We start from the raw sequence: 24,764 nt of genomic DNA, 5'->3' as shown, positions 1-24,764 counted from the left end.
CTAAACTTTTAAAAGAAAGGAATATTGGAATTTATTCATCATGCACATGTAAACAACTGTCAGCAAGTTTAAAGCATGAAGTCCCCACATTAACAAAATTCCAATATACTCTGACCCTTCTGTAACTCCAATCTTTGATTTTTGTTAGGATTTAGATTATATGAACTGTTTGCTGTACAGTTCCAGGCATAATAACTCATGTTACCACAGATAAAACAGCAGGTTTGAACACCCTACTGCCCCTGACAATGGCGCCCATGATTGAGTGAGGATGCACTCCAGCACTATGTTACTCCCCTTCTACAGTCTCTCTGTTGGCTTATGTCCCCACATGATATCCCGTGCATTTTCTCAAAGGGAAAACACCTCAGCTGTCTCTGGAGTGTTCCTAAAGTTAAAATCTCACTCTTGCACTTCCTTCTCCCATGCTCTAATAATTTTCCTAAGTACTCATGCCTCGGTATGTGTAGGATCACTGGGATCAAACAATTCTAATGTCTCCAGATTCATCAGTACTATGAGACTCTAATGTTCTTAACCATCTATTTTTGGGTTCTGGCTCTAAATGATTGCAATCTAATGTTGATCCATACACCCCTTGGACACCATCCACAGACGGGAGGTAAATGCAGTGAGGTGTTCTCCTTTATTCCTGGTGGCATTTATCTAACTCATCTATTAGATCCCCACTAGTAATACTCATAACAGTCAGCATAGCATTCTTTAACTCATTTGTTTCCCCTGCATTTTGCTGTGTTTCTGGCAAAGTGGTGCGCATGTTAGGATGCAAGCATATTATAATCAGTCACCTTTGTTTGGTATCATCTAGTCCATGTATTGTTCTCTGGTAACTAATTGCTTGGAATAGTTCCCTATGATCATCCCTGGGCATATCTGTCCCGATATCCTTAGCAATATCCCTCAGAAACTGTACCTCGAATGGTACAGTGTATGTTTTATTCTGGTTTTGATTTCATGCCCTGGTTTATCCCTCTCTGATAGTAACTAGGGGGTGCCAATCATGCTGTTGATAGCACAGGCTCTTTTTGATTATGCATTGATGAGAAATCCTCCAGTGAATGTTCCTCAGCATAATCATATCTCTTCTTCTTATCTGCTAAATCATTCCAATCCATATCTCCATATTCATCCTCCCGCTGTGTACGTACATCTATTGATGCTTCTGGACACATCTTCAGTGATGACCCTGGAATCATTGGGTGTTTCGGGTCTTTCAACATTATACAACCTCCTCCAGGTGACCCAGCCGGGGCTGATCAGACCCCAGCTTGCGTCCAGGTGACTAGCTACTTATGACTCCATGGCTCCCCTCTTTTGAGCCACAGCCATCTTGAGGCCCTCTCTGCCGCATCGGTGGTACTGCGGATGGCTCTCCTCTTCCTCTCTCCCTCGATGCCCAAAATGCTGAAGGCTCTAACTAAAGAACGGGCTATGAATCCCCTACAACCAACCTCCACTGGGAGACACCTCGCTCTCCATCCAGCCTGCTGACAGTTGCTGATCAGTCCTGAGTACTTGGAGAGCTTCCTTTCAAAGGCCTCGTCCAAGCTATCTTCCCATGGGACTGTCAGCTCCAGCAACACCACTTGCTTAGTCGACTCAGACACTAGGACAATGTCTGGTCACAGGGTGGTGGCTGCGATATGGTTGGGGAACTTCAGCTGCCCTTCAAGGTCCACCAACAGCTGCCAGTCCCTTGCAGAGGTCAGAATGCCTGCAGATGTTCTTTTGGCAGGTATTGGCTGCTCCCCAGCTCTGACAAAGGCAATGGTCTGCTTGGAAGGTCGGGACCGCTTCGCCCACTCAACTCCTGCACTGACGGCTTCAGCAATGGTCTTCAGGACCTGATCATGCCTCCACCTGTACCGTCCCTCACCAAGTGCCCTTGCACAGCCACTGAGGATGTGCTCCAGAGTTCCTCGCTTGGAGCACAGTGGGCACGCAGATGACTCTGCCTTGCCCCATGTGTGCAGGTTTGATGGGCTTGGAAGCACATCGTACACTGCCTGGATGAGAAATTGGATACGGAGTGGTTCGGCTTTCCAAAGATCAGCCCAGGTCACTTTCCTCTCAACCGCATTCTTCCATCTTGTCCAAGCTCCCTGTTGCTTCATTCCCACGCCTTGCAGGCTCTCATCTCCTCCACTACTGCTCTCACCTCCTCCTGAACTAGACGACACCTTTCCTTCCCTCTGGTGTCCATTTGGGGAGTTGGAAAGGATCCTAGCCCAGCTCGGCCTCGTGTAACCACTTCCACCAGCCTCCTGTGATGCAGCCTCGCCTCTGCCTCCTGAACAGCTTCCTCTGCCGTTCACTTCCTGCCAGTACTTACTTGGATCCCTGCTCTAGCCACCTTCGGGTCACTTGAGTCCCTATACTGTAGCACTTCTCTGGCTCTTGTTACCTTGAATTCTTCCTCCAAGGATTTGAAGGGCAGTTGCAGTATGTTGTGGTGTCCATAGAGTGCGATGCTGCTCAGGCTCTTTGGCAGCCCCAGCCATCTCCTGAGGTGGTTGCTAACCCTCCTCTCTAAGGTTTCAACTGTCGAGATCAGAACTGCATAGACGAGGAGGGGCCACAGGATTCTGGGCAGAATGCCATGCTGATACACCCAGGCTTTAAACTTCCCAGGTAGGCCAGACTTGTTCACAGATTTCAACCAGCCATCCAACTCGGTGCAGGTTGCCTGAATGGATGTTGTGTCCCTTAAAGAGCTGTCAAAAACTTTGCCTAAGCTCTTTACTGGCTTTTCTGTGATGGTTGGGATGGCTGTGCCTGCGATGCTGAACTGGAACTTGTTCTCCACCTTCCCTTTCCTCAGCACCATCGATCTTGATTTGGCAGGTTTGAAACGCATCCGGGCCCACTCCACCAGATTTTCGAGCCCTTGCAGAATCCTCCGGCAGCCTGGGACTGATTCTGTGGTGACTGTGAGGTCATCCATGAATGCCCTGATAGGTGGTTGCCGTTGAGCAGAATTCATTCTGGGACCTCTGCACTCTGGTTCAGCAGACTTAGTGAGAACAGTGTCACTGAGATAGTGCACCCTGTGATGATGCCGATCTCCACCTTGTGCCAGGTTGATATAATTGCTCCTGAAGAGACCCTCATCCTGAAGTTGCTGTAATAATCAGCGATAAGGTCTCTGATTCTGCTGGGGAAGTGATATTTGGTCAGTGTGAGCTGCATCAGCTTGTGCGGAATGGAGCCATATGCATTTGCCTGTTCGAGCCACACACTGACAGGTTGCCCTTGTTCTCTCTGGCCTCCCTGATGAGCTGTGTCACCACACCGATGTGCTCCAGACAGCCCGGCATCCCTGAAATGCCACCCTTCTGGACTGATGTATCAATATAGGTGTTCTTTGCTAGGTAGGTGCACAGCCGGTTAGAAACAGCACTGAAGAAGATCTTCGCCTCGACACACAGCAGGGAGGTGATGTGAAACTGATCTACCTGGGTGGCATTTTCCTCCTTCGGGACCCACACCCCTTCAGACACTCTCCACTGTTCTGGGATCTTCCCCCTTCTCCAGAAGATTCTCAGGATCTTCCACAGATGCAGCAGGAGTTTGGGGCAGTTCTTGTACACTTTGTACGAGGTGTTGCTTGGTCCTGGAGCCGAGCTTGCCCTTGCTTTGCGGACGACCTCTCTGACTTCCTTTAGTTGCAGCTCTGACATGTCGAACTGCATATCCGGTTCAGGTGGGTCTATTAGGATGTCCCACTCTCCCAACTCCTGCTCTCTTTCAGGATCATTATATATCTTCTTCAGATGTTGGTCTATGTCTTCCTGCGAACAGGCCAGTTTTCCACTGCGCTTCTCCCCCAGCAACTCCTTGGTGAACTTGAAGGGGTTGGCGATAAAGGCAGCACATTTTCGGGCCCTTTCACGACGCCGCCTCCGATGCTACTCTGCCCGGCGGAGGACCCTGATCTTCTTTCGTAGTATGCACATCAGTTGGGCCAAGCCAATGCGCTCCTCTTCTCCTGCCTCCTTGTATTGGGACTTCAGCGCTTTCATCTCCTGCCTGATGTTGTGGATTCTCAATGCTTTTTGGTTCTTTGAGTAAGATGTTTTGGAGCCTTCCTTCTCCTCTTCTCCAAACTGTTCAGCTGCGATACTGACAATAATTGTTGTCATGGCTTGCAGCTTCCTATCAACCCCTCCCTTCGCCGTTGCCTCCAGAATTTGGTTAACATCTTCATCAAACTGCTTCCACAGTGAAGTCATGTTAGCTGCAGGCCATTTGATCCACCTCCTGTTAGACTTCATGTTCGAGGGATTAATTTGCAACACTTGGAGGTTCCGGGCACTATGGGGTGACTCCGGGCCTGGCCCCTCCTTCGTCTCACCAGGTTGGACACCTGCGTATTGTGCTGCTCCTGCTCCCGCCAAACACTTCATCCTCGCTTGGTGGATCTTCAAGCCGCGATCGTTCCAGATCTTTCAGATCCAAAAGCACATATTATTCCTCTCTAGGCAGCAAGATGATCCTACGGCTTTTGTAGCACTTTGCATGGTCCTCAGTGCTGTGTTTCTTTTCATTTACTGACTTCTGTATCACATTCATTGCTTTCTTTAAATCATTGTACTATTTCTTTAATCCCTCAACCTTGTTTTTTTAGCTAAATTGGTTTCCTTCTCCAGTTTATTCTTTTTTTTAACGAATTTTTTACACTCTAACTGAAATCCATATTTCTCTGTCCCTGTAAATCAGTAAGCTTCCCCAAAAGGTTTAATACCTCCTTGCAAAGTCTTTTGTTTTCCTGTCTCAATATATCTTGCTTGTGCCGACCTTCTCTCAAATCCTCAATTAGACAGGCAACTGCTATTGGCTTCTGTAACCCTTTAACTTCCTCATCTGACAATTTCCCCTGAGCAATCTTAAAAAGAGCTTCACCAGCAGTTTTCTCTTCAGCACAATTGCGACCAGCATACTCCCCATATTGTGGCCTGTTCCCCAATGTGTATTTCTAGAGGAATCCCCTTCAATCAAAACAATCCAAATACTCTAGACTTGCAGAGTTCCCTCAATTAACTACCCAGCCTCACATTTCTCTGTTTCTCACTCTTGTAGTCTGTCTCTAGTCTCCTGCTTTTCTATTCATTCCTTACCAATTCAAATATTGTATTTCAGCGTTATTGGTTAAGTGTCATCTGACTGAGATTTATCACCTTCTTATTGGCTCCAATCCAAGCCAGCATCCATTTATTGCCCTACTTCCACAAGTGACAACTGGTAATTTATGGTTATTTGTTCTCAATAAGTAACCAGCTCACATCACTCAGGGCAGACACAGACCCTAACATTTGCAAACCTGTATGTTTTATTATAAAAAAGGACACCTCACAACTAACTTCTTATTTGGAAATGATCTCTAGTCCAGCAGATTACCTAGAGCATCATTGTGTCTACTTTAAAATATTAATCAAGCCAAGCAACTTCAGTTCACAAAATGGAGGATGCCAAGCTGTTTCACAAAATGGCAGCCTCCATCTCCTTTGTTCTTGTGGCAAGAAAATAGATAATTGATCTGTCTGCTTCCAGTGTTCTTGATTCATTCAAATTGACTGATTTGTAGACTGTAGCTCTTTCTGGCAAACAAACATTAGACACTGGATAGGTTGACATGCATCCTGGACTGCTGATTTCAGAGTTGAAGTCTTTGGGCTGTTTAATTTTTCCATCAGCTTTTTTTTTTAACTTTGCTTAAAATCTGCAATAACGATATTTTGAAGGAATGAGTCCTTGGGGGCCATAAGATTCATCTGACATCATTAGAGAGCTAAAAGTGGGGCAGTGTTTGTGGGTTAATGATTCATTCTGAAATCTGATGGCTGAGAGAATGAACCTATAGATGCCACCCAGTTGAAGCACTGCCTTTCAATATGTCCTTGATGGTGAGAAGGCTGGTGCCAATGATGGAGATGTAGATGGTGATGCAACCAGACAGGATGCTTTTGACAGTACATCTGTTAGAGTAATTGGTGACATGCTAAATCTCCTCAAACTGTATGAAGCATAGCTGCTGTTGTGCCTTCTTCATAATTGCATCAATATGTTAGGCCCAGGATAGATCTTCAGAGATGCTGACAACCAGGAACAAGAAGCTGCTCTCTCTTTACACTGCTGGCATCTCGATAAAGACTGTTCTTCCAGCTTCCTCTTCCTGAAATCCACAATAAATTCCTTGGTCTTATGGACATTGAGTGCAATGTTGTTGTCACAACACCACTCAACTAGCTGATGTCTTATGGCTGTATGCCTCTTTGTCACCCTCTGAGATCCTGCCAACAACAACTGTGTCATCGGTGAATTGAGAGATGGCGTTCTGGTGTTTCTCTGGATCCAATCTGCCTTGTATAATACATAGAGTGTAAACTTGCTCATACTTAGTTTTCTCTGCAAATGCCAATCATCAAACTATTCTTGGGATCTCATCATCCTTTGAAAGCAGAGTCTGCGGCATCTCATACAACTACATTACTGACAGAAACTTCGCTTCAATGAGCAAACATGAAGATGGAACACCAGCCACAACTAATGAATTTTGTCTTGAAAAGAGTTAATTTAAATGTACTGCCCAGTAAAAACTGGGGATAAATGGACTTCTCACAATATAGCTTGATTGCAGTCTTCCTAGTTTTAAAGCATTTTGTAAGTATTTATGTTGAAAAGATGAGGGCTTAGATCTGTTCAAAATATGACTGATAATTTCACGCAAATGTTGGCACATGTTTTCCAGGCAGATGTTGACTTGTATTCTTTTCCTGAACTGTTTACTTGTACTAATTAATTTACTGTTTTTTTCTTTCACTCTCCCCTTCCCCTCCCACATGAAATTTGGGCATACAGCCCAGGAGCCAGGAACCCTGACCACAGCTTTCATGACCACTGTCAATAACTCCCAGTCCAAAACAAAGCTCTGGCTGAATTACCCATGCTTGGGTCACTAAATACTTTCTGTTTATTCAGATGCCCTTCCGTTTATTCAGATACTATTCTGTAGTAATGCTACAATAATATGAACTCAATGTGTGTAGAGGCAGCTGCTAGATATGAAATAGTCTCTTTATTCAACAACATGAGACACAGCAGGCATCATATTGAGACCCTTTTGGAGGAAGAGGCTTGCTTGTCCCAACATTACATGACATTTTATATGCTAAAGATCAAAGGACAATTCTATATTTATGATGTATCTACAATACTTCCTTTGAATTACATACATCTTTCACACCTCCTTCTTTATACCCACACTACAGATATCCAAATGAATGTTAAATCATCATTGGCTGTTTTTCAATGGGCACGTTGGAGCCCATTGACCAGATCTGCATTTTAAGTTTAATCTGCAGAACATATTCAGATCCGAAGATTGGTGGCTGAAGTTAATAGTTAATATTTTGCCATATGTCCTAAAGAGGTTTGAGCAAGTGCTCCACACATTGAAGATAAATGCATGACCATGGTCAAAACTTCCCCAAAGACCTGTGATTCAAATCTTTGAGCATTAACTCTGGGGTAAACATGAACACAGGATTATCAACACATTTGGTGTTTACTGCACTATTGCTATTGTTGACAATAGGTGACTGGAACAGAATAACATATTCTTATATCACTGTCTCAGAGACTGCACTGGAGCTTTGCAGCATCTTGTTGCCTGTTGCAGTGTGAATGCTTCAGTTTCTATGTGCTGGATTACTCATAATCCTTGATTACTGTTTATCAGCATGTTTGTTAATTTATTTATCAGCAAACTGGATTCTTGGGAGTGAAATGGGGAATTTATCCCACACAAACTTGGCTGGTAGATAAAGAGACCATCAGTTCATGAGCTTAACACAAAACCATGTTGGACGTGACCAACGTGTGCACACTGCCCCTGCATCAGTTAATTGGTACACCCACACGCGGCACTGTGGATCATCTCAACGGTCAGTGCTGCTCAGAAATACACAACTGTGTGTAATCACCATTCTGTTTACAGATCAGATTAACCAAACACTGACATGTTTGCTCCAAGTTCAACCCATTGAAAATGATTGAGTTAATGTCAGTGTTACTGGAATGATGCCTGGAAAATTGTGGCAGAGCTAAGAGATGTCCAGCACACCACAAGCCAAATCAGAGTTGAGTGTTATTGAATGCTCTTACGTCAGAACTTTGCAGATGATGGAGTGGAACGATGTTGCTTCAGGTCTCTGTCCTTCACTCAGACTTCACCCTTGACGTTGCCTACCAGTTGGTGACCACGTAAAGTGCTACATCAATGATGCCAAGAAATGGTCTCAACAGCAATAAACCTCTTGAACTGGTCATGTCTCACATGCTCCTGTAACATCCTGTATTGGGATCTGCTGGGACCAAGGAAACAAGCTGCCAGAGAGGTAGAGAGGGCATTGAAACTACAAAAAGTGGATAGAATGGAAATACTGGCATGTTACAAATGATAAGATACTGAAAACAGGAAATTTGAGATTCCAAGATAATTTTCATCAGTGCAGAGAAGGATTAGTAGGAAGTCAATAGAGCTTCATTGCAGTCAATGGGAGATGATCATTTCCTAAGAATAAAGAGTGGCTTGTGACGGCCATTGATTTAAACCTGTCCCCAAGAGAGTGAAAGTGATGTGGTGATGTGAAATCAGGCAATGCTGGAAATAATTGCCAGGTCAGGCAGTGTTATGGAGAAACTGTGGAGAAACGATTGACATTTCAGGTTGTTGACCAGTTGATCAGAGCAGTTCTTGTTCTCTCTCTCTTTCTCTCTCTCTCTCCCCCCTTCTCCCTCTCCCTCTCCCTCTCCCTCCCTCCCTCTCCCCTCCCTCTCCCTCTCTCTCTCTCCCCTCTCTCTCTCTCCCTCTCTCCCCTCTCTCTCTCTCTTTCTCTCTCTCTCTCTCTCTCTCTCTCTCTCTCTCTCTCTCTCTATCCACTAACTTTCTCTCATATTTTCTGTTTTAATTTCAGTTCTTCAGCATCTGCAGGTATTTTTCTTCTCACTTTGTAGGAGTGACAGCTGGAGACATTTCATGTGTAGCTATCAGAATAGTTATTGCAATGCTGTTTTAATGATCTGTACACTTTAAAGAAAAAGCATAAAAGCAATAAAGCCAAAGAAATAATTCTAATAACGATTAAACCAGGCTACAGTGTGGTACCCATTCAAATCTTGCTCCCCTTCCCTCTCTTTTTCATACAAACCATCTCCTCTCTTTAGTTCCAGCCAAGCTAAAGAGACTAAACCGAAATCTTTCCTGTCGATTTCCTGCCATAGATGCTGCCTGACCTGCAGAGTTCCTCCAACACCTTCGTATGGTAGTCCAGATTTCTACCATTCACAGTCCCTTGTGTCTTCAAAATTAGATCATAATACATTAGAGCACAATACAGGCCTTATGGCCCACAATGTTGTGTTGACCTTTTAACATACTCCAAGATCAATCTCACCCTTCCGTTTAATTTTCTATCCATTATTTTTCTATCATCCATGTGCCTTTCCAAGTGTCTCTTAAATATCCCTGATGTGACTGTCTCTACCCCCAACCCAGGCAGCGTATTCCATGGACAAATCACTCTTTGGATAAAAAACTTACTTCTGACATCCTCTTTATACTTTCCTCCAACCCCCTTAAACTGATCTCCGCTCATATTAGCCATTTCTGTCCTGGGAAAGAGTATCTGGCTGCCCGCTCGATCTGTACCCCTTATCTTGTTTCTCTCTATCACTTCATGCCTGAGCCTCCTTCAATCCAAGGAGAACAGTCCTAGCTTGCTCAACCTATCTTTGGAAGAGAAGCTCTTCAAACCAGGCAGCGTCCAAATAAATCTCCTCTGCACCCTCTCTAAAGCTTCTACATCACCCCTATACTTTCCAAAGTGGCTCTGAACTGCAACCTCTGTTAAGTAACAACTCAGTTTTAGTTGTTTTTTAATTGTTTAATAGCTTTTTTTGGTTTCTAATGATGGCTTTGAAGATGGAAAGTGCAGTTAGGGAGTCAGGTTAGGGTTTAGGATCAGAAATGTTAGAATATTAGAGGTCAGGCCAGAGTCTGAGTCTCCGTTCCAGATTCAAGGAACTATGACGCAGATGAGGGAAATCCGTGGTCGCATATTGGATGATGGATGTCGGACTTACAGGAAGTGAACGTGAACCTCCCCCACTCATGTTATAGTAAAAGATACATAGAGTCATACTGCACAGAAAACAGGTCTTTTGGCCCCTCTAGTCCATGCTGAACCATCTAATCTGCTTTGCTCCACCACCCTCCAACTCCTCACATCCATGTACCAATCCAAACTTGTCTTAAACGCTGAAATCGAAATCACATCCATTGCTTCTTCTACGAACACCCTCTGAGTGAAGAATGTTCACCTCATAAAACCTTTCAACATTTCACCTTTTATCTTTAACCCATACTCTCTGGCTGTAGTCTCACCAACCTCACCGGAAAAAGCCTGCTTGAATTTACCCCATCGATACCCCTCATAATTTTGTACAACTCTATCTATTCTAATTTATTAATTCATTCGTCATATCTCAAGTTCTTCAGTACCAGCAACATCCTTGTAAATTTTATCTGTACTCTTTCAATTATACTTCCATCTTTCCTGTAGTAAGTGCACACAATACTTCAAATTAGGCCTCAACAATGTCTTAAACAACTTCAACATAACATCCCAACTCCTGTACATAATACTTTGATCTATGAAGGCTAACATGCCAAAAACTTTCTTTCCAAGCCCATCCACCTGTGACACCACATTCAATGAATTATGGACCTGTATTCCCAGATCACTTTGTTCTACTGCATTCCTCAGTGCCCTACTGCTCACTGTGTAAGATCCTTCCAAAGTGCAAAATGTTACATTTGTGTGCATTGAATTCCACCTGACATTTTCCAGCCCATTTTCCTTCAGCTGTTCCAGATTCCACTGGAAGGAGTGCAACAAGTGGTGGATATGATTTCGATTTCAGCATTTAAGAGAGGTTTGGATAGGTACATGGATGTGAGGGGTTTGCAGGGCTATGGTCAGGGTGATGGAACAAAATAAATTGAATGATTCAGCATGGACTAGATGGGACAAAGTGCCTGTATCTTTGCAGTAGTTTTCTTTGATAGTCTTCTTTGCTGTCACTACACTCCCAATCTTCTTGTCATCTGCAAATTTGGTGATCCAGTTAACAACATTTTCATCCAGACCATTGATAGAGATGATAAAGAACAAAAGACCCAGCACCGATCCCTGACAGTCTGTGAACCTCTGCTGGGGAGGTCAAAGCCCAGTGCTTGTACAGGGTTTAAAGGATTGTACACGTGCCTGGGTGGGAGTGAGGAACAGGGCTTGTTTTTGCTGTTGTGGTTTGTTGCTTGTTGTATTCTGTATTGTTCTGCTGAGTATTGCGGCCTGCTAAACTGACGCTGGAATGTGTGGAGGAACTTGGGGGATGCTCCCAGCAGAGCCTCAGGTGTGTTGGACGTTTCGATGCACACATGTGAAATTAACTTAAATCTATTTGAAATGTATTTGAATCCATATTGTGACAACCAGAACTGAAAACAATATTTGAAGTGTGATCTGACCAGGGTTTTTAGAGCTACAACATTACCTCATGGCACTTGACCTCAGTTCACCAGCTGATGAAGGCCAACACACCAAACGCCTTCTTAACAACTTTGTCAACTTTTGCTGCAACTTTGAGGTAATCAATGGGCATGGATCCAAGATTCCTCTGTTCCTCCACACTCCTAAGAATCCTGCCATTAATACTGTGATTTGTGTTGAAATTCCCCTGTCCATAGTCAATTACTTCTCAATTGTACACTCAGTTTGAAGATACTAACTCTGACTGGTGATATTCCTGCAACAGTCATTGCACAACTTCTCCCAACTACGCACAAAGCCTCTTTACCTCTAATAATGTCATCAGTATTATATAGAAACGTAGATAGAAAATAAAAAAATAGAAGATTTCTCTAAACATACCTCGGATTTTTCACCTATCTTTCAGCAGTGTGCTGGTAATTCTAGCACATTCCTTGAACATTGGATGTGCATTGGAGTTAAATCATCACGGAATTTAGTTTAACTGCATGGTGACCTTGTACAAGTTTGTGATGACTGTTTCTTCTTCTCTGTAAATTTATTTTTTCATATTCCGAGAAATGAAACACGATCTCACCCAATTTCCCACCAAACCTAAACATGATGATGATACTAGGAGGAAGCTTGCCCATAATTGGACCCACCTTTCATCTGCTTTTGGTGCCCACGGTCAGCAAGCTATACAAACACGAGCCAGTGCTTGAATGTGGTGGAGCTGCAGGATATAAAGACTGAAGGCAGCCTGGTGAAGGCAGATCGAGAGAGAGAGAAGCATTTCCTTCACTCTGAGAAGTCATTTGACTGATTCCACACAAGGCAGAATGAAAACGTTCCTGCTTTCCATCTTTGCAGTGCAGATCCTCTACTGCTCAGGTAAGTACTGGGGAGAGCGGAAAATCAGAGAGCAGAAAGTTGTTGGTACTGAGCTTCAGTCAGCGATATTTCACCCAGGTGTGAGAAGAATTCACAGAGTTTTGTTGGGATGCCTTGTATGACTTTCCCTCTCTTTCTGCAGGAGTGCCAAGCACCAAGGAAGCTCTGAGAGCTTCAGTTATAAAGCTGAATGAAATCACGGAGATCACCAACCTCTGTGGTATCACCAGGAGAGGCGTGACAAATGTAAGTGTGCCTTTGGCTGATTGTGTTTCACAAACTATGGATAAGTCTGAGTAGTTTAACAGCAAAAAACAAATTAACGGAGAGATATGTTTGTGATAGTGAAAATAAGTTGCTACATCATGGGGATTTGACGAAGGGGGAATGGGATTGGTTGGATTGGTTTGTTGGGAGCCAGTATAGGCCTGAAGGGCTGAGTGGCCTCAAACTGCATAATTCTAAGTAAGAGATATATTTTAAGATAAGATGAAGTCTTAAGTGTTCGACAGGAGCTAACTATTATATTATGTACAGAGTGGTCTGCTATTTAACTCTCCATCAGTATTTCAGTTGTGGTACTTTGATTAGACCAAAGCTTTGGAAATAAGTTTGGAAGTTCAACCAGTCTTTGATTTGAATGCTTTCCCAATTTTGTTTACTAATTACCTCCAATAATTAAGCGTTCCTGAAAACTATGCAGCTATGTATCCCTATTCATGATGGTTTAAATGGTAATCTTATCATTGGGAAAATTAAATGCATTGTCCATTTTGGTTGATTGCTCAGACACTATCCATGTTATCATCTGCTGGAAATAAAGCCCTGTGTAACTCTAAGTTTTATCAATCACTGTAAGAACACCAGACATAATAGTTCACCAATAATCTTGTTTCCTTTCTTCAGACATATCGTACAGGTAAACTGTCGTACAATGTAGATTTAACATTCTCCGTGAAAGAAACTATCTGCTCCAAGAATTCTGGACAGGAATTTGATGATCCCAGCTGTTTCTTCCGCCCTAAAAACATTGCGGTGAGTCCAGAGTTATATCTTAGATCATGCAAGTCCGTGTGTGTCGTAGCATCAAAACACGGGCTTTAATTACAACCTTTTTCATGTAAATGACCATACATATGCAGTTATATCAAAGCAAAGGCTAGGTCACATTGGTTGAGTTAGATCATAATCATGTTGGTTTTGTGTCTTGCTTGCAATAAGGAATGATTTCCATGCATTATGCTTCATTCCAACAGGAGAAAGGGTTTTGCAAAAGCCATGTGGAATTTCTTGCTGATAAGGTAGCTGATGTCGAAGTGGAGTGTGACGGTCTGTCGACAGTTGACAGCGAGAGTGACTCAACAGAAACAAGTGAAAACAGTATTGAGGTAACTGCATTCATACAATTCAGGACAATGGAATTTCTAGCATAAGATCCTTTACCGAACATTTCATTGTTTATGTATGCTGAAGATCTAAAAATAAATATCTTTATCTTACAGGGACAAAGCAAATCAAAAGAAACATCGCCTGAGGAAACCTCAAATGTGAGTATTAATCAGTAATTTATCAGATTTTATCTTGTTGATCTCAATTGTTCATGATGAGGTGATTATAATTGTTTGCAATGAAATGTTAAGCTCTCCATTAGGAATAGTGGATGAGACAGCATGTGTCCCAGTCTGATGTGTAAGGAGGGGATTCTAATATTAGATTTCAGTGCATGATGAGTTTGTTCTCTGCTGAAGATGAGCTGAGCATCAGCAGAACAGGACTACAGGAGAAGTGTCTGACAAACTCTCATCACTGAGATTCACGAAGTACCATTCCTTCCATGGATTCAATAAAGCAGATGGCATGGTGCCTGTGCCATCTATTGTAGGAACATCTATTCACTCTGCTCCAGGTGTTTACTGTAGCCAAGCACTTTTTTTGAATATCAATGTAGTATTGGGGGTAGTCTTTTTATTGAAGCCCCTGCAATCTAATGCTAAGTAATGGGAACATCATTCCGAAATGTCATGATTAATAGCTCTTCATTCGTAATTCAGTATTCTGGTCTGTTAATTGCTGGGAATGTTTTCTGGTATCTTCAATTTCTCAATAAGATGTGAAACCTAGATTGATCTGTCAGAATAGAGTATGAGAATCTTAATTCATTCTTGGCCTGTTCCAGACAGTGGGGGTGAGAAGACAGAGAATATTGAATATTCGCTAGATCCCACCTCAAACCATTTTTCTATAGTAAAACTGTAAGTCTTGTTTCCCTTAATATCCAACAATCCACCAATCCCTGTTTTGAATGAACTCATGATTGAGCCTTCACAGCTCTCTGGGGACAGTGAATTTCAAAGATTCACCATTTGAGTTTCACCTCATTCCTCATTGGACAAGCACCTAGTTTGAGACATGAGCCAAGCTCTCAATGCTTCGACTGGCAGAAACATACCTACATTACCAATCAAACCCTCTCATAATTTTGCTCATGGTCAGGCAATAACCCCTCATTGTTTTAACCTGTAATGATTATCCAAATTATCCAACACAATTCATCCTCTTCTTATGTGGCATATGCATCTTTCCAGGAAAATATACCATTGCTGTATCCACTACCTCATGCAGATCCATTTTCAGAGAGCAGACCAAAACTACACAATACAGGGATCACTACAATTTTAGTATCCCTCTTTTCAAATCCTCCTGCAATAAAGTCAATATGCCTTCCCAATGGCCTGCTGCATTTGTTGCTGAAATGCCCAGAGAGAACAAAAACTCCATGATAATTCAATATTTAATACTTGTCCAAGCAGGAATTTTTCAGTTCATGTATTTTCAAAATTCATCAGTGTCCTGTGGTAAACATATAAATATTATTTCCATACAGGAAAAAGGCAAATCAAATGAGACATCTCTTGAGGATTCAGCTGATGTAAGTATAAATGGAAAAAAAAAATCAGATGATCTTTTTGACCTTGACGCTATGTAAATATGTTAAACATCTTAGATTCAACTATGTCAGAATAGAAAGAGAGTGGGCCATTTAGAGAATAAGATATAAGATACGTTGGTGCATTGGGAAAGGTATTGTGATGTTTGATTCCTATGGGGAAGTTTGACTGAGGGGTTCCAATACAGAGAATGAGTTTGCTTTCCCTCAAGGATAAAGTGAGCTGGATATCAAGAAGATTGGGTACTAGACATGAGGGTGATGTCTGTAACAATCACCAATTACAGAGACCAAGAGTTGGTGCAGAGCAGCTTCAATATATCCAATGCCAATTAATTGAGTGTGAGTGATATTGTTACCCAAATAATATACTAACCCCCACACCTCACATTATCCAGGCGATGTTGATCATTGTACAGAATGTAATTGTTCTGAGGAACACTTCTCCACTGCAATACTGAAGCACAAATCATGATAAATGTAGGTTTACATGTAATTAAATCATTAAAGGTTTTGTTCAAAGGTTACTTGACAAATTTTCATTGATTAACATGCTAAGCATATAAATTTTGATTCTTTTCATGTAGGTAGAGAGCAAATCAAAAGAGACATCAAATGAGGAGTCTTCCAATGTAAGTCTAATCAATGGAATTTTTATCTATTGATTTTCAATCATAATACATGGTGAAACCATAGTTGGGCAAACATGATTAAATGACTACCTAGAGCAGGGAGAGGATAGCACATTAATGCACAAATTCTCTAAAGTATTCTCTATTCATTTCCTGAGGATGACCAACTTCACCCTGAGTGTGAGTTTGTTCTTCACTTTAGTTTGAAATAGAATTTGAAAGGGCACTCTCACCTGGGGTCAATCCTGGTTTGTGGGAAGACATAACTAGTGTTTTCATGAAAGGAGAATCCATTGCATTTGTTAAGCAAGCCAGTGCACAAGGCAGGGCAGAATGATATGGAGAGCAAACTGTTGCTCATCCTCCTCACGCAGTTGATGAATCAAAAGGACGGCAGAGACTGTTACAGATTGGCACCACTGGTGTCAGAGGAGTTGCCAGTCAGCTTTGAAATCAATATAGGATTTCCTTAGGGACTGCTGCTCCAAAGTTTTCCTTGTGGTTTATTCCCGCACCCTATCATGTGAGCCGCTATAACCACAAAGCAGCGGAGGTTGAGATCAGAGATTTCCTTCTCCAAGAAGGAAAGCATGGCTGAGGTGCCCCATCTGCCCAAAGGACTTATTTCAAGGCACCAGTAAACCACCTTCGCACTTTCTCCCGTCAGTAGAAACTGTTCAACCAGGCTTAGTAGCTAAGGCACGCATGAAGGCCAGGATCTTGACTTGGTTGCCAGAACTATTTGAGATACACACCATTGGTGGCATTTAATAGGTAGAGGGAGCTTATCCCTATTACCACCTCCAGCTATAACAATCGTAAAGAACCGATGTCAGCACATCATGACCCACTGAAGGAATAAATCATCTGTCTTAGATTAATAGAGTCATAGAGTTGTACAATGCAGAAACAGGTCCTCTCAACCAATTCATCTGTGCTGACCAAGTTGCTTACGTAATGTAATCCCATTTTGCCTACATCTCTTAAAAATGTTCCTATTCATGGAATCATCCAAATGCATTTTAAATGTCATATATGTACCCAACTCCACCAATTTGACTGGCAGTTCATTCCATAAACCCACCATCTCTGCTTGAAAAAGTTGCCCCTCAGATCACTTCTGAATCTTTCCCCTTTCAATTTAAAATTATACTCTCTAATTTTAGACTTCCCCTGTGGAAAATATGGCTATTTGCCTTATCTATTCACCTCATAATTTTGTAAACCTCTTTTATGTCTTCCCCTACTTTCTTGCACTCCATGGAAACAACACCTCACCTACACAGCCTCTCCTTATAACACAACCCCTGCAGTACAAGTAATACACTTACAATTTTTGTTGGCACCTTCTCCAAGATGATGACGTCCTTTGTAATAAACTATCTTAGAGTCTTATTATGTTAATATTTTGCTGAAATTCAGACTGATTGTATGATATGAATCTCTCAGTGCTGTGCAATTCTGATTTTAAAGTGGTTCTACTTAATAATTTAGAAACTAAATCTCATTAAACTGTGCATCTGGAAACGTTCTAAAATGCAAAATTTCTTCTCGTAAAACAGATGAAAAGCAAGTCAACAGAAATATCACTGGAGGAGCCTTCAAACGTAAGTATAAACTAAAGCTTTGTGTCTGATGTGATCATCATTAAAATTAATGACAGAACATTGATGTTAGAGTGAGCTCAGTTGAGCTGAAAATTACAAATCTGTTCATCTTTCCATTCCAGGAACAAAATGAGGACTCTAGAGCCCTGCACTGACCATGAATGAAACTCCACAGAGTCTGAATTCAATGTGAACACAAGAAGACCTCATTCAGAATCTACCAGATGTTAACAATTGTACTGTACTCACTCATGTCCAAGACTGAGGGGCCTGGAGCTCCTGACTGTAAATTTTGTTGTAAATGGGAGATTTGATTGTTTGTAAGTGTTCTGTCTTTTGTTGTATATTATTGTTTAATATATTGTGGATCAAAATAAAGTAATAAATACTGTATGGTATATTCACAGAACAGCTTCTGGAAGTTGTTTTGGTTGTCATTGACCTACGGGAGTTCATCCAGTTATTATGCTGATGTTCACTTGTCCCTTGGTGATAGTGTATCTCCTTTGTCTGGTAGGACCTCCTGATGTGGGGCCATCTGCTGGTGCAGCCACTTTGTCTGCTGGGACCGTCTGATGTGATGCCAGCTGCTTTGTCTGGTAAACACAAAATACTCTGCAGATGCTGGGGTCAAAGCAACACTCACAACACACTGGAGGAACTCAGCAGGTCAAGTCCCTTCCCTCTACAGTCCTGACGAAGGGTTCCGGCCCAAAACGTTGACTCATCGTTTCTACGGATGCTGCCCAACCTGCTGAGTTCCTCCAGCGTGTTGTGAGTGTTGCTTTGTCTGGTGGGACCTCCAGAAGTGAGATCTCCTGGTGATGTACCTTCTTTTTCTGTTGGACTCTCCTGACATGTTGGCTAGTTTTCTGCTTTAAGATTAAGGTCACGCACTGAATGAGCTGGCATGCATCCTGGGCTGCTTTTTTCAACTGCAGCAAATCTGAAATCTTTGGAATGTTGAAATTGTTTTTTTTTTATTTTGTTTAAAATCTCCAATTAAAGGCATGAGACTGTGGGGTCCACGAGATTGTTTAGACATATTTTGAAATGAGATATCATTGAAATGAACTTTTTACCTCATTGCAGCAGCTCTAATATTAATAAACACAAGAAATTCTGCAGATGCTGGCAATCCAAGCAACACACACAAAATGTTGGAGTAACTCAGCAGGTCAGGCATCTTCTATGGAAATCATTAATCTGTTGCTGTTTACCTGTTACTCTTTTTCTGGACTGGAAAGGAAGTGGGAAGATGCCAGAATAAAAGGTGGGGAGGGGGAAGGAGGTGATAGGTGAAAGTAGGTGGGTTGAAAAAGGAAGTGCTGGAGAGGAACGAATCTGATAGGAGAGGAGAGTGGGTGACAGGAGCAAGGGAATGTGTAGGGCACCCAGGGGGAGGTGATAGGCAGGTGAGAAGAGATATGAGCCAGAGTGGGGAATAGAAGAAAAGTGAAGGGAGAGAGAAATTTATTTTTTTCTTGTTCGGTGGGTAAATATCCAAAGGTTTACAGTTGAGTATATGTCTTCAGGCTCCTGTACCTCCTTCCCAATTTCAGAAATTAAAGGACAACAGGTGTCAGATGGATAGGGTCTTTTTGAAGGATGCCACTTTCTTGAGCCTCTGCCTCTTGAAGATGTACTTGATAGTGTGAGGGGTGTTCCTGTGATGGAGCTTGCTGGGTCTACAACTCTCTGCAGCATCTTTCAATCTTGTGCCTTGGAGCCTTCATACCAGATGCCGATGCAACCATTTTGAAAGCTCATCATTCTACATCTGTAGAAATTCACAAAGACCTTTGATGACATCCCAAATCTTCTCAAACTACTAATGAATTGGAGCTGCTGGAATGCCTTTCTAATTGCAAAAATGTGCTGGGACTAAGACAGATATGTGGATGCTCAGTAACTTGAAACTGCTCACCTTTTCCACCACTAACACCTGAATGAGGACTAGTGTGTGCTTTCCCGACTTCTCCTTCCTGAAGTTAACAATCAGTTCCTTGATCTTGATGATGCTGAAGGTCAGTTTGTTGTTGTGGGACCATTCAACCAGCTGATCTATCACAAAATCACAAAGTCTTAGAGAAGTACAGCACAGAAACAGGCCCTCATCCCATCCAGACAGAGCCAATCATTCAAACTGTGTACTCCCATTGACATACATTGGGACTATAGTCCTCCATACCCCTACCTATCCAATCTTAGCCTGAATGTTGAAATTTAGCTTGCTTGTCCCATTTCTTCTGGCAGCTTGTTCCACACACTGATGACACTCTGAGTGAAGAAGTTCTCCCTCAAGTTCCCCTTAAAATTTTCACCTTTCGCCCTTAACCCATGACCTCTGATTGTTGTCCCATTCAACCTCAGTGGAAAAAGCCTGCTTTTATTTACTCTATTGATACCCCTCATAATTTTGTATACCTCTATCAAATCTCCTCTCTATCTTCTCCATGCCAAGTAAGTAAAACCTTATTTATACAATTTTTCCTTATAGTCCAGGTCTTCCAAACCTTGCAAAACCCTTGTAAATTTTCTTTGCTCTTTTTCAACCTTATTTACATCTTTCCTGTAGGTCGGTGACCAAAATTGCACACAATACTTCAAATCAGGCCTCACCAATATCTTATACAACTTCAACATAACATCCCATCAATACATTGATATATGTACTTGATAGTGTGAGAGATGATACGTTGATCAATGTGCCGAAAGCTTTCTTTATGACTATCTACCTGTGATGCCACTTTCGATGAATTATGGACCTGTATTCCCAGATCCCCATTGTTCTATCACACTCCTCAGTGCCCTACTGTTCACTGTGTAAGACCTATCCTGGTTGGTCCTACCGAAGTGCAACACCACATACTTGTCTGCATTAAATGCCATCTATCATTTTTCAGTACATTTTCTAGCTGGTTCAGATCCCACTGCCAGCCATGACAGCCTTCCTCACTCTTCACTATACCCCCAAACTTGGTGTCATCTACAAATGTGTTGATCTAATTAACCACATTATCATCCAGATCGTTGATATAGATGACAAACAACAATGGACCCAGAACTGCTCCCTGTGGCACACCACTAGCCACAGGCCTCCAGTCGGAGAGGCAATCATCTACTGCACTCTTTGACTTCTTGCATAAAGTCAATGTCTAATCCAATTTACTACCTCATCTTGAATACCAAACGACTGAAAATCCTTGACTACTCTCCCATGTGGGACCTTGTCAAAGGCCTCGCTGAAGCCCACGTAGACAATATCTACTGCCTTGTATTCATAAACTTCCCTGGTAACTTTCTCAAAAAACTCCATAAGGTTGGTTAGATAGTTAGGTAAATTAGATAGTTAGTTAGCTAGTTAGCTAGATAGTTAGTTCGTGTGTGATCTACCACACACAAAGCCATGTTTTTTTAATATAATTTTTATTGAATTTTCAAAAAGAATACATGAAAAGATAAAATCTACCCCCCCCCTTAACACTCCCCCCCCATATATGTAGTCTACCTAAAAGAAAGAAAGAGAAAAAAAAAGAAGAGCCGCCTGGGTATTGGAAGGTTTCCACATGCTCCATGGGATTCAAAATAAATTTGGTATAATTATTCGTTATTTTCCCCAAGTAACCAAATTCTTTGTCGGAGCACTTAAATATGACATCCTATCTTTTGTAAATAAGGGCGCCAAATATTCAAGAATGTTAGATAATTATCTCTTTACATTATAAGTAATTTTTTCAAGTGGAATAGAACTAGCCATTTCATTATTCCAACGATCCATACTTAAATACGAATCAGATTTCCAAGTAACTGCTATAGTCTTCTTAGCTACTGCCAATGCAATTTTTATAAATTCTTTCTGATATTTATTCAATTTAAGTTTCCGTTTTATCCCTTCAATATCACCTAATAGAAATAATACAGGGTTATGTGGAAGTTGAATTCCAGTAATTTGTTCCAATAAGACTCTTAAATTTATCCAAAAGGGTTGAATTTTAAAACAAGACCAAGTAGAATATAAAAAAGTACCAATTTCTTGATTACACCGAAAACATTTATCAGATAGATTTGAATTTAATCTATTTATTTTTTGTGGTGTAATATATAATTGGTGTAAAAAATTATATTGTACTAATCTAAGTCGAACATTTATTGTATTTGTCATACTGTCCAGACAAAGTCTTGACCAATTTATTTCATCAATATTAATATTCAGATCTGTTTCCCATTTTTGCTTTGACTTATGGGTTCCTTGTTTAATTCTGGACTATTAAATCTGGACTATTCCTCTTCTCACCCTGTCTCTTGCAAAAACGCCATCCCCTTCTCGCAATTCCTCCGTCTCCGCCGCATCTGCTCTCAGGATGAGGCTTTTCATTCTAGGACGAGGGAGATGTCTTCATTTTTTAAAGAAAGGGGCTTCCCTTCCTCCACTATCAACTCTGCTCTTAAACGCATCTCCCCCATTTCACGCACATCTGCTCTCACTCCATCCTCCCACCACCCCACTAGCAATAGGGTTCCCCTGGTCCTCACCTACCACCCCACCAGCCTCCGGGTCCAACATATTATTCTCCGTAACTTCCGCCACCTCCAACGGGATCCCACCACTAAGCACATCTTTCCCTCTCCTCCTCTCTCTGCATTCCGCAGGGATCGCTCCCTACACAACTCCCTTGTCCATTCGTCTCCTCCATCCCTCCCCACTGATCTCCCTCCTGGCACTTATCCGTGTAAGCGGAACAAGTGCTGCACATGCCCTTACACTTCCTCCCTTACCACCATTCAGGGCCCCAAACAGTCTTTCCAGGTGAGGCATCACTTCACCTGTGAGTCGACTGGGGTGATATACTGCGTCCGGTGCTCCCGATGTGGCCTTTTATATATTGGTGAGACCCGACGCAGACTGGGAGACCGCTTTGCTGAACATCTACGCTCTGTCCGCCAGAGAAAGTAGGATCTCCCAGTGGCCACACATTTTAATTCCACATCCCATTCCCATTCTGACATGTCTATCCACGGCCTCCTCTACTGTAAAGATGAAGCCACACTCAGGTTGGAGGAACAACACCTTATATTCCGTCTGGGTAGCCTCCAACCTGATGGCATGAACATTGACTTCTCTAACTTCCGCTAAGGCCCCACCTCCCCCTCGTACCCCATCTGTTACTCATTTTTATGCACACATTCTTTCTCTCACTCTCCTTTTTCTCCCTCTGTCCCTCTGAATATACCTCTTGCCCATCCTCTGGGTCACCCCCCCCCCTTGTCTTTCTTCCCGGACCTCCTGTCCCATGATCCTCTTGTATCCCCTTTTGCCTATCACCTGTCCAGCTCTTGGCTCTATCCCTCCCCCTCCTGTCTTCTCCTATCATTTTGCATCTCCCCCTCCCCCTCTAGCTTTCAAATCCCTTACTCACTCTTCCTTCAGTTAGTCCTGACGAAGGGTCTCGGCCTGAAACGTCGACTGCGCCTCTTCCTATAGATGCTGCTTGGCCTGCTGCGTTCACCAGCAACTTTGATGTATGTTCCTTGTTTAATTGTCTGTTCTTGAATCAAATTATACATACAAGAAATAATTTTTTTAATTTTCCCTTTTTGAATTAAAATTTCAATTTCATTAGCTTTTGGCAAAAACATTGTTTGACCCAGCTTACCTATTAAGTAAGCCCTTAACTGAAAGTAGCAAAAGAAAGTATTATTAGATATATTATATTTATCCTTTAATTGTTCAAATGACATCAATATACCTCGCTCAAAACAATCTCCTATAAATTTAATCCCTTTTTGGTACCAATTATATAAAAGTTGATTGTCCATTGTAAAAGGAATAAGTCTGTTTTGAAACAAAAGTCTCCTTGCTAATAGAGATTTCTGTGTTTCCTTATCAACATTTATCTTATTCCATAGATCAATCAAGTGTGTTAATATAGGAGATTCTTTCTTTTCCCGTATCCATTTAGATTCCTATTTATATATAAAATCTTCAGGTTTATTTTCTCCTATCTTGTCTAGTTCTATTTTAATCCATGCTGGTTTTTGATCATCGAAAAAAGATGCAATAAATCTAAGTTGATTTGCTTTATAGTAATTTTTAAAGTTTGGAAGTTGTAACCCTCCTAACCTAAATTTACATGTCAGTTTTTCCAATGATATTCTTGACATTTTACCTTTCCAAAGAAATTTTCTTCACAGATTTATTTAACTCTTGAAAAAATTTCTGTGGCAATTGTATTGGTAATGTTTGAAACAAATATTGTAATCTCGGAAATATATTCATTTTTACAACATTGACTCTACCTACTAATGTTATTGGTAGTATCATCCATTTGTCAAGATCTTCTTGAATTTTTTTCAATAGTGGTAAATAATTAAATTTATATAAATTCTTTACATCACTATCAAGTCTTATACCTAAATACTTTATACCATTTACCGGCCATCTAAATTGAGTTACTAATCGACATTGACTATAGTCTCCTTTAGTAAGAGACAAAATTTCACTTTTATCCCAGTTTGTTTTGTAACCTGATACCTTCCCATATTCATCCAATCTAGAAGATAATTTATGTAACGAATGTTGTGGGTTTGTTAAATAGATCAAAACATCATCGGCAAAAAGATTAATTTTATATTCCTCTTGGTTAACTCTAAAACCCATAATATCTGGATCCAATCTAATTAGTTCTGCTAATGGCTCTATCGCCAATACAAATAGAGCAGGTGATAGTGGACAACCTTGTCTAGTTGACCTTTTTAGCAGAAATGGTGTTGAAATTTGAGAATTTGTCACTGCTTTAGCTTTAGGGTTAGAATTTAAAGTTTTAATCCAATTTATAAAAGATGTTCCTAACCCATATTTTTCTAATACTTTAAATAAAAAATCCCATTCTAATCTATCAAATGCTTTTTCTGCATCCGAAGCTACTACTATACTCTTCTCATCCCTTTTTTGTGCCAAATGAATTATACTGAGTAGCCGAGTTACATTATCTGCCAGTTGTCTATTTTTAATAAATTCTGTTTGATCCATATGTATTAATTTTGGTAAATATTTAGATAATCTATTCGA

At 41.5% G+C, this 24,764-nt stretch overlaps 1 protein-coding gene, 1 long non-coding RNA gene and 1 pseudogene across 2 annotated transcripts; 2 read left to right on the top strand and 1 right to left on the bottom strand.

Moving 5' to 3' along the window:
- Positions 1 to 1,267: 1,267 nt before the first annotated feature.
- On the bottom strand, positions 1,268 to 4,163 carry LOC134347650 (uncharacterized; annotated as a pseudogene).
- Positions 4,164 to 12,454: 8,291 nt separating this feature from the next.
- On the top strand, positions 12,455 to 13,939 carry LOC134348763 (secreted phosphoprotein 24-like). The gene is made up of 4 exons (XM_063052565.1): positions 12,455 to 12,506; positions 12,649 to 12,752; positions 13,413 to 13,541; positions 13,763 to 13,939. The coding sequence occupies exons 1-4, from the start codon at positions 12,455 to 12,457 to the stop codon at positions 13,937 to 13,939; spliced, it is 462 nt and encodes a 153-aa protein (XP_062908635.1).
- Positions 13,940 to 14,036: 97 nt separating this feature from the next.
- On the top strand, positions 14,037 to 17,991 carry LOC134347649 (uncharacterized). Its single transcript, XR_010018221.1, has 5 exons — positions 14,037 to 14,053; positions 15,391 to 15,435; positions 16,041 to 16,085; positions 17,648 to 17,692; positions 17,815 to 17,991. It is a non-coding gene; the product is annotated as an uncharacterized LOC134347649 (long non-coding RNA).
- Positions 17,992 to 24,764: the final 6,773 nt, after the last annotated feature.

The sequence above is a fragment of the Mobula hypostoma genome, chromosome 6 (genome assembly GCF_963921235.1).
Source record: "Mobula hypostoma chromosome 6, sMobHyp1.1, whole genome shotgun sequence".
NCBI lineage: Eukaryota > Metazoa > Chordata > Chondrichthyes > Myliobatiformes > Myliobatidae > Mobula > Mobula hypostoma.
The sequence above is the reverse complement of the archived record's forward strand: the minus strand, read 5'-3'. Positions and strand labels throughout refer to the sequence as shown.

What these genes read in the sequence shown, in the direction of transcription:
- LOC134348763 (XM_063052565.1), top strand. Translation starts at nt 12,455, where the DNA reads ATGAAAACGTTCCTGCTTTCCATCTTTGCAGTGCAGATCCTCTACTGC. An exon ending in GCAGATCCTCTACTGCTCAG is followed by an intron (nt 12,507 to 12,648) that starts GTAAGTACTGGG and finishes CTCTTTCTGCAG; the next exon opens with GAGTGCCAAGCACCAAGGAA. An exon ending in TCCGCCCTAAAAACATTGCG is followed by an intron (nt 13,542 to 13,762) that starts GTGAGTCCAGAG and finishes TCATTCCAACAG; the next exon opens with GAGAAAGGGTTTTGCAAAAG.